This window comes from Amblyraja radiata, chromosome 5, assembly GCF_010909765.2.
Source record: "Amblyraja radiata isolate CabotCenter1 chromosome 5, sAmbRad1.1.pri, whole genome shotgun sequence".
In the NCBI taxonomy this organism is placed as follows: domain Eukaryota; kingdom Metazoa; phylum Chordata; class Chondrichthyes; order Rajiformes; family Rajidae; genus Amblyraja; species Amblyraja radiata.
Window position 1 is genome coordinate 33,457,460 of NC_045960.1, and position 10,005 is coordinate 33,467,464.

The 10,005-nt window shown below is 43.7% G+C and overlaps 1 protein-coding gene across 1 annotated transcript; it reads right to left on the bottom strand.

The window, feature by feature from the left end:
* Positions 1 to 289: 289 nt before the first annotated feature.
* Positions 290 to 2,130, bottom strand: olig3 (oligodendrocyte transcription factor 3). The gene has a single exon (XM_033020981.1). It carries the CDS (start codon positions 1,879 to 1,881, stop codon positions 1,087 to 1,089), a length of 795 nt encoding a protein of 264 aa, XP_032876872.1. The 5' UTR covers positions 1,882 to 2,130; the 3' UTR covers positions 290 to 1,086.
* Between the last annotated feature and the right edge of the window lie 7,875 nt (positions 2,131 to 10,005).

Below are 10,005 nucleotides of genomic sequence, written 5' to 3' on the forward strand. Positions count from 1 at the left end.
CATGCAGCATTAGCAGGGAAGGTTTCTACAAGTAAGATATTGCATAATCTATCTGTTAAATTTAAGGTGTAACCTTCAATGCATGCGTTATGTAGCAATAAACGGTAAATGCAGTTAGGTAAACAGTGCGATTTATCTAATTTTCTACAACATTAGAAGGTCACCGTAAAAAACCAACTTTTGGTCAATTGCACGGAGTTTAATCCAATGACAAGCTGCGTGCAGGAGTCGGTCGTATTGCCTGCAGCCAATGGACAACACAAAAATAAACATAAAAAATAATTCTTGCTTCAATTCGTTTTAAATTGACTTTTATTCAAACGTGATCATTCAAGGACACTGGGCTTTAATAAATATATCCATAAATCATCGCGATAATACAAAAATAAAAGATACGGGTGTTGTCTTGGATGTGTAACAAAATCGTTGCAGTAAATGTTGGAGAACGAGTGAGTTATTTTACAACAAATTTGTATGCACAGGCCATGCAGGTCCAAGCAACATGGACAACACAGACACACCTCCGCTAATAACTACGTTTCAGCAATCTCATTACCTCTGGCGCTATAGGGATTCTAATAATGACAAAATCACATTCTGTCTGTCTCTCTCCCTCTCGCTCTCTGTTTCCCTCTCTCGCTCACTGTTTCTCTCTGTCTCTCTCTCTGTCTCTCTCTCTGTCTCTCTCCCTCTCTCTCTCTCTCTCTCTCTCTCTCTTTCACTGCCTCTATCTCTCTCTCTCTCTTTCTCTCTCTCTCTCACACACACACTTTCTTACTCTATTTGCACTGTTTCCCATGCTTCTTCCCACGTGTAGTTATTTATACAGTCAAATAAATACTCAAGTGCCAAATCCTTGTTACAAGGAAATGCCCTTTTTTCATAACTTGCTTGGCTACACGAGATATCGTTTCGGAAAAAGAAAATTCACAATTTATAAAAAAACTTCAAGCATGCATGCAATCAGATCTGGTCGCTGGAGTTAGCTGATAGTCTTTCCTTTAAAAAACGCAGCATAAGATCAGTCTTCTTATGCAACAAGGCGTCTTTTTGTGTAATAACAATCACCGCTGGCAAAATTAGACCTTACTTCATTAAGTCTTTACCATCTGTAGAGAGCCTTGCCATGCTCGCTGTGCTTAGGGCTGAGATGTGCGGTGGCGGTGGCACCTGGCAGATGGTGCAAGGGCACGGCAAACCTGCCCAGTGTTGGAAGGTGTTACCTAACGGTGCAGGGGGCGCCTGAGACGTTTTCAACAGCGAATGAGGGGGCCTTATCGCGCTGATCCCCGGCAGCGAAGCTGAAATCGATGAAGGGGAAGAGGTCAAGGCGCTGCTCAATATGGGATGGATCTGGTGGGCAGATGTGGGGTGTCCCGGGTGCCCGGCAGAATGTCCAACAGTCCCGCAGTGAAAAGCAGAATGGTGCCCGCCATAAATCTCCCCCACTAGCCTTTTCATCTCTTCCAGAGAGTTCGACAGCATCAGGATGTAATTTCTGGCCAACAACAAAGTAGCAATTTTGGAAAGTTTCCTCACTGACGGTCCGTGGGCGTAAGGCATGACCTCCCGGAGACCGTCCATCGCTAGGTTCAAGTCATGCATCCTCTTGCGCTCTCTCCCGTTGATCTTCAACCGGAGGTTCTGCAGGTCTTGTTCCGAGAGGAGCTTTTTCACTTTGAACTTGCCCCCCGACTTATCATCTGAATTGCTGAGGGCTGTGATGTTGTGTTCGTTGGCGAGCTGTTGGAGCAGTTCACTCTGCGTGGCAGAAACCGAGTTCATCCTGGGGTCCTGGTGCTGGAGATGGTTTCGCAAATAAATATCGTCCACGTCTGGCGAAGAAGCTCTGCTAGACAGAGAGCTTGAGTCGGAATTCATTTTATTGCCTCTCGTTATTATGAGATATTCTCTAGTCAATAGCTTGAGATCTTGTTTTGTTGCCAACCTACAACGTCAATGACAAAAACAAGCAACTGAAAAAAACACACACACACAGGCGTCTCCTATTAACTCAGAAGCGCTCCCCCGAACGGGCTGGACCTCTTGGCCAGTTGTGATGTTGAACGAATTTTGGTTTTAAAAGAAGCTTTTTATAGAGGTGCAGAGTGCAGGGAAACAAAAGCTCCCTCCTATACATAATGGTCTTGTTAGTATGACGTGGAGATCTTAGAGGGCGGTGCAGCTTTGACGGTTCCATTTAGCTCTGTCTTATTCATATTCATTGTGCTTTCTCTTTACGGGACGCCCTACCATGGGTGATGTGGAGAGAGAGAGAGAGAGAGAGGAGGAGGAGGCTGCTGCCTCGCAGCAAGTGGACGTTTAAATAGCAGTATGCGCACTGACCCCAGTCCTTTAAGTTTGTAATTCAGATCAATTTAAACTTACCATTTATACCAAGATTACAAATTCGGCTAAATCACAAATCAAATCTTGACGTCCACGTTAAATCGTTTTAATTTAAAATTATAGCTAATATGTTTAACGTTATAAAAAAATACACGAATCGATATTTTTAAACGAAACAATTGTAACTTTATATAACCACTACTTAACTAAAACACGCAATTGCTGACACTAACTCGGAAAATATGTAACTGGTCGACTGCTGTTTCGTGATTGTTTTTGGAAAAATGAATATGTATTTTACCATATGTATTTTACCATATGTATTTTACAGTGAAATGCTTGAAACAGTACGATAATGTCTGTTTACAATTGGACAAACAGCGAAAAACAGACAGCCCCCCCCCCTCCGGCGCAAAAATATATCAATTCATATCACGGATCGGGGCAATGTGGCAAGAAAGGAGGGATTATAGAGCCAGCATGTGGAAGATGAAACTGAACAAGGCTTCAAGCAAAGAGAAAGCACGCGCCTCCCAGCGACAGATCAGCGCAGAGCCGAGAGAGAGAGGGAGAGGGAGAGAGAGCGGGGGGGAGGGGGGGGGGGGGGGGGGGGGGGGGAGCGGGAGCTAGAGTCAGAGGGGGGGGTGGGGGGGAGGGCAGAACTACGAAGCTCTCAAAAACTTGAGAGTCTAATTGGTGAAAACGAGAACATTTTCTTTCAGAAGATGCTTGGGATAAAATAAGTTGCATGATGCGTATCAGTGTATGGGGAGCTTGTAGTAAGAGTGTTTCAACACAAACATAAACGGAATAATCTTCAACGGCACTGAAAATGTTGTATGCACATAATTCGTGTTTATAGTTGTCATGTATAAATGATGAGATCTGTAACATTTTGATCAAATGAATTTAACGTCGTAATGCCATATTTTATGGTTGCCTGTAACTTATTCCAGTTTCCTGAACTACAACAATGGGTCGACTATATGCTACATGCTTCATTCCCGGTGAAATTGAGTCTCTAAAACTGTTGACTCGTTGCCATCCAAATCAGTACCCTGGTTATTGCAAAGCAATTAATTGGTTTTTTTTTAATTCTTTCTTTGTCAACAGCGCCTTTTACATTAAAGGCAATCGAAAATCAAAAGAGTTCGCAGAATGGTTGAATGTGCGCGTCAACGTTTAGTAAAATATGCGGCGGTTCCTGAACGCCCTTTCCACGGCCGTAAGCGATCTGTAACTTGTTTTCAGAATCGATAATTCGCAAGGTTGTGGATATATTGGAGGAAGTTCTTGGCGGACGCTCTCAGTTTGCAGTGTTCGGGGCCGCGAACAGTTTCTATATCCTATATGCACCCGTGACTACATGTGTTTACCTCTCCTTGCGTCTGTATATGTTTCTGTGTCAGATTTGAACTGGTTGTTTATGCGCGCGTCAAAGAGGTGATGTGTTTTGTTATGTGTATGTTGTGTGTAGTAACTGTATACGTGTAGCATTAGAGGGAAGGCGCACGCTGAGGTAAATAGCACTGACTGTCAAATTTCCCTCGGGCTCTCCTTCATTCTTATTATAAACATACACAGAGGGGGAGAAAACAATCCCAAGAGGAAACCGTGGACAAAACTACAATCCAAAAAGCATAATTCACAATTCCATACTTTGAGCGATGGAACGAAATTATGTTTAAATGTGTTACCGTTTCCTGCAGAAACTGTAGGCCGAGTTAAAGTTTCATTTCAACTTCACCTTTATCCTTCCCGATATTATGCCTTTATAAACAACTGCGGTAGCTTGTTTGTAATCACACACACAGCGAGGAATGATTTGCCCCGCTTGTTAGTCAACGTATTGGTCATTTCTGAAGAGGACTAGCTACCAATAGGGAAATGAACCAGATACGGAGAAGGCGGGATATAGAGGTTTCAAGAAGCGACACTAAAGTGCAATTACCGTTTTTTTAATTTATATTCCTGTTTGACTTTTTTTTAAACCGAAGGAGAAAGTTCTACTGGACTCTTCAAAACTAATGTGTTTGCCAACTGGCGGTCAAAAGGAGAGGGCTCTTGAGCCACGACGTGATGTCGAAATCCCTGATCTGTGGTCTATATAGAAGATGAGCTCTTTATTCACTCGTGTCACCGATCTCTCTGTTTATTGTGAATGCCTATGTTTTAGTAGAACATGGGTGACGACAAATGCCACGGTTAAGTGTGTTTGGAAATGGTACCTTGGGTTTCGTTGGAATCTTTAGTTCCCGGTGATTGGAATAAACACTCAAGTGATAGTGTGTGGGAGCAGCGAGCAGTAATCTATGCACCTGGACATTTTTTTTATGGAAATGGAACGTATTTGTTTTACCGATAAAGCCGGAAATATTTAGCGGGATGCCGAACACACGCACGTTCTTATTGTATTTGTCAACTTCATATTTATCGAACATAACGGTTAGTTTATTGATGAAACCCCTACAACCGTTTAGCAGTTGGATGCAGAAGTAATCAAAATGACCATTATTCCAGTACACGAATCACACGGGTTCCACGGGTTCATCAAACAACGTGGAGAAACTCGCATCCAAAATCATTCGAATACTAATCGCATGTTCAGATAATTAACATGAACGAAATGGAACAAATGTGTGTCGGTTATACTTTGAAACGGGATTTATCAGCGGATTTTTGATCCGGCAAAATATAATAATTAGCGAGTTTAAGTTAAAAAATATATATATATAGCCTCACGCATTTCGCGCATAAAAAAATATTTAGTGGCGTACCTGGATTTACATTTATGATTTGTTTAATTATTGAACACCCGGGAGCCTACATCAAACATGCCACGATCGTTTTTTTTTAATGTTTCTGGAAATAAGGTCCCAAAGAAACTCCATGTTAATAGTCAATGGCATTTTACCCGTCGGAATTGACCAGCGCAGTGGCGAGCGGTACTGACTGGTGCTCATCCGCCTGTTTGGATGCGAGCTGCGAGAAACTGGGCCGAGGGAGCGCTGTCACTCGCAGCTTGCTGAAAGCTGGAGATGACGGCGACTCTTTCTCCCTACTTTCCCTTCCGTGGCATTTGTAAAGTGTAAACTAAAGCTTTGAATACAAATTGCTTGAACTGGACATATGTGAATCTCCTCTAATCCTACTAATCTGGTAGCCCAGTGCTCCTTTGTGCGAGCGGCCAGCCCACGTAGATCTGAGTGAGAGTGGACCGCTTTCCTGGAAATCTCTTAAAAGCGGCCCAGTGTGGGAGAATCGATGAGCAGAGATTCTGCAGGATCTCTTGGCAGAGATACTGCTGGAATCTCCATGGCCTCAGCGGGATACCAGGGAACTTTCTCACCTCCTGCTGATTATTTCGGGAAAGGAAAGCAGAAAGATTCAGCGAGGAAGCGCGATGCACACTTAACACTTGTGTATAACATCATGAGAGGAATTGATCGGGTAAATGCAGAGTCTCTTGCCCAGAGTAGGTGCACAGAGGGCCAGAAGACATAGGGTTAAAGTGAAAGGGAAAATATTTAATAGGAATCTGAGGGGTAACGTGTTCCACACAAAGGATAGTGGGTGTATGGAACAAGCTGCCAGAGGAGATTGGTGAGGCTGGCACTATCCCAACATTTAAGAAACATTTAGACAGGTATATGTATTTCCTTCGCTCCATAGATGCTGCTGCACCCGCTGAGTTTCTCCAGCGTTTTTGTATACCAGGTATATGGATAGGACAGGATTGGATATGGATTAAACGCAGACAGGTGGGACTAATGTAGCTGGGACATGTAGCCCGGTGTGGGCAAGTTGGGTCGAAAGGCCTGTTTCCACGCTGAATGACTATAAGTGGATGGACTGGGTAGAGTATTGAGGGACCTGTGCGCTGGATAGAGATGATGGGGGCATCAAAGACAAAGCTCATGACTTGGATTCCTTTCTACACTGTATCACTCTATGGCTATGACTTAAGGCGGCTTTTTAGCGGGAGGAGATCTGCCGGCGCTGCCCCTTGGGAACAAGGTGCCGTGCTGGGGGGGGGGGGGGGGGGGGGGGGGGGGGGGGGGTTCCTCTTTGCAGGAGGAGGGCCAGAAAATGCAACACGGCCACAGACATCCAAGACAGGGTCCGAAAGCCCGAATCCGAAATGGTTTCATTTGGAGATACAGCGGGGAAAAGAGTCCGCGCCGACCAGCGATCCCCGCACATGAACACTATCCCACACACACTAGGGACATTTTTTTTAACCGAAATCAATGAACCTACAAACATGTACGTCTTTGGAGTGTGGGAGGAAACCGGAGCACCCGGTGAAAACCCACGCAGGACATGGGGAGAGCGTACAAACTCCGTACAGACAGCACCCGTCGTTAGGATTGAACCCGGGTCTCTGGCGCTGTGAAAGGCAGCAACTCTACTGCTGCACCACCGTGCCACCCAAATGAAATGAGCTTTAATAACCAGATAAAACACAACCGATAGCGTTAAATATGACCCAGATACTGAAATGGCAAACCGCCACTTACTCGCATATTTTCGACTTGTTGATGCAATTTATCGCACAGCAAAACTTCAAATAATCTCCAAGTTTAAAATTATTTCGGTAGCGACTTTTGGCCCGTCCACGGGTAGTCATTATATTTGGAAGTTACCAACTTGCCATATTTTAAATGCAACCCAACCTCAAATATATCGCAACTGCAGTCACTTCAGTGGTCGTTTTCCTCGAAATTCAGGCTAACGCCGATTTTCGACTCTTAAACCGATAAAGCATACGCAATTGATTCAGTTTCTTCGTCTGTTCATCCCTGGCTCGCCGTTCTGGAACACAGCGCTGAAAAATTTGCATTTTGTGAAATAATTTGTGATATTTTTAATTGCACGATAATCATATTTCAATTAACCACAGCCATTGATTAAAGCGTAAATACACAGGGTCCTAGAGTGATACAGCGTGAAAACAGACCCTTCGGCCCAATTTTCCCACACCGATCAACATGACCCATCTACACTAGTCGCACATAGAAACATAGACATAGAAACATAGAAAATAGGTGCAGGAGTAGGCTATTCGGCCCTTCGAGCCTGCACCGCCATTCAATATGATCATGGCTGATCATCCAACTCAGTATCCTGTACCTGCCTTCTCTCCATACCCCCTGATCCCTTTAGCCACAAGGGCCACATCAAACTCCCTCTTAAATATAGCCAATGAACTGGCCTCAACTACCCTCTGTGGCAGAGAATTCCAGAGATTCACCACTCTCTGTGTGAAAAATGTTTTCCTCATCTCGGTCCTAAAAGATTTCCCCCTTATCCTTAAACTGTGACCCCTTGTTCTGGACTTCCCCAACATCGGGAACAATCTTCCTGCATCTAGCCTGTCCAACCCCTTAAGAATTTTGTAAGTTTCTATAAGATCCTCCCCTCAATCTTCTAAATTCTAGCGCGTACAAGCCGAGTCTATCCAATCTTTCTTCATATGAAAGTCCTGCCATCCCAGGAATCAGTCTGGTGAACCTTCTCTGTACTCCCTCTATGGCAAGAATGTCTTTCCTCAGATTAGGAGACCAAAACTGTACGCAATATTCCAGGTGTGGTCTCACCAAGACCCTGTATAACTGCAGTAGAACCTCCCTGCTCCTATACTCAAATCCTTTTGCTATGAATGCTAACATACCATTCGCTTTCTTCACTGCCTGCTGCACCTGCATGCCTACTTTTAATGACTGGTGTACCATGACACCCAGGTCTCGTTGCATCTCCCCTTTTCCTAATCGGCCACCATTCAGATAATAGTCTACTTTCCTGTTTTTTCCACCAAAGTGGATAACCTCAAATGTATCCACATTATACTGCATCTGCCATGCGTTTGCCCACTCACCCAGCCTATCCAAGTCACCTTGCATCCTCCTAGCATCCTCCTCACAGCTAACACTGCCCCCCAGCTTCTTGTCATCCGCAAATTTGGGGATGTTGCATTCAATTCCCTCGTCCAAATAATTAATATATATTGTAAATAGCTGGGGTCCCAGCACTGAGCCTTGCGGTACCCCACTAGTCACTGCCTGCCATTGTGAAAAGGACCCGTTTACTCCTACTCTTTGCTTCCTGTCTGCCAGCCAGTTCTCTATCCACATCAATACTGAACCCCCAACCTGCTTTTGGTCCATATCCCTCTAAACCTGTCCTATCCATGTACCTGTCTAAATGTTTCTTAAAGGTTGCGATAGTACCTGCCTCAACCTCCTCCTCTGGCAGCTCATTGTGTAAAACAGTTACCCACTCGGGTTCCATTAAATCTCTCCCCCCTCACCCTAAAGGATGTTACTGCATCATGAGCAAATGCAACTGAATCAAAAATAAACATATTAACCACCAATCAGTCTGAGGAAGAGTCCGGACCCAAAACGTCGTCTATCCATTCCCCCCACAGATGCTACCTGATCCACTGCGTTCCTCCAGACGTTTGTGTTTTGCTCAAAATTCCAGCATTTGCAGTTCCTTGTGTCTCAGTAAAAAATGGTTGATTGACTTTGAGTTTGATACCATAAGAACAGTCCTTATTAAATTGTGAAGTGAATTGTTTATGACCAGGATACTTTATCAATAATCACTGAAAGGAAAAAAACATGGATCGAAGACGAAAGGATTATTGAAACTATTAAACGAGGCCTCCTGTTTGCTATAATTTTATTCATATTTAAATAAAATGAAATAAGAACAGTGGAGCAGCAGGTAGAGAGGCTGCCTCACAGTGCTAGAGACCCGGGGTTGATCCTCACCTCAGGTGCTGTCTGCGTGGAGTTTGCATGCTTTTCCTCTGAACACGTGGCTTTTGGATTCTCGGGTTTCCCCCCACATCTCAGTTTGCATGTTAATTGGTCTCTGTAAAAATTGTTCGCACTGTGTAGAAATGGGGAAAAAGTTGAATAACATACAATTAGTCCGAATTAGTTTACAATTTAGTTTATTTGAATAAACTAATGATCAATTGATAGTGATCAATGGTCAACGAGGATTCAATGGCCGAAGGGCCTGTGTCTGTTAATTAAACTAAATCATGGTAGTTTCGAAATAGAATTTTCACCTATAAATTACTGAATTGCCAAAACCAGCCATGTTGGAAAATACCATTTTACTGAATTTCAGATATAAAACAGAACTTTTAATGAACATAATCCTTGCGCATCACAGGTATTGGTCTCCCCACCACTGAAGTGATCTATAGGAGGTGTTTAAGAAGGAACTGCAGATGCTGGAAAATCGAAGGTACACAAAAATGCTGGAGAAACTCAGCGGGTGCAGCAGCATCTATGGAGCGAAGGAGATAGTCAACGTTTCGGGCCGAAACCCTTCTTCACACTGAAGAAGGGTTTCGGATCTATAGGAGGCACTGCCTCAAAAAGACAAGTTTCTCAAGACCAATTCAACACTTCCAATGTTTACTCATCAAATCCAGCGATCATCTTCGGATGTAATTCATTTCAGTTTAAACGCTGCCCTACAGTTAATGATTTTACAAACCCTCAATGTCTCAATCGCCGCCTTGAAAACCAGCATAGTCAAAAGAGAACTAATTTAACCTCTTCAAAATTTATGCACCAAAACCATAAACGGCAACATTCAAATTCAAAGGAAGAAGTCTGCAAGCAATTGGCG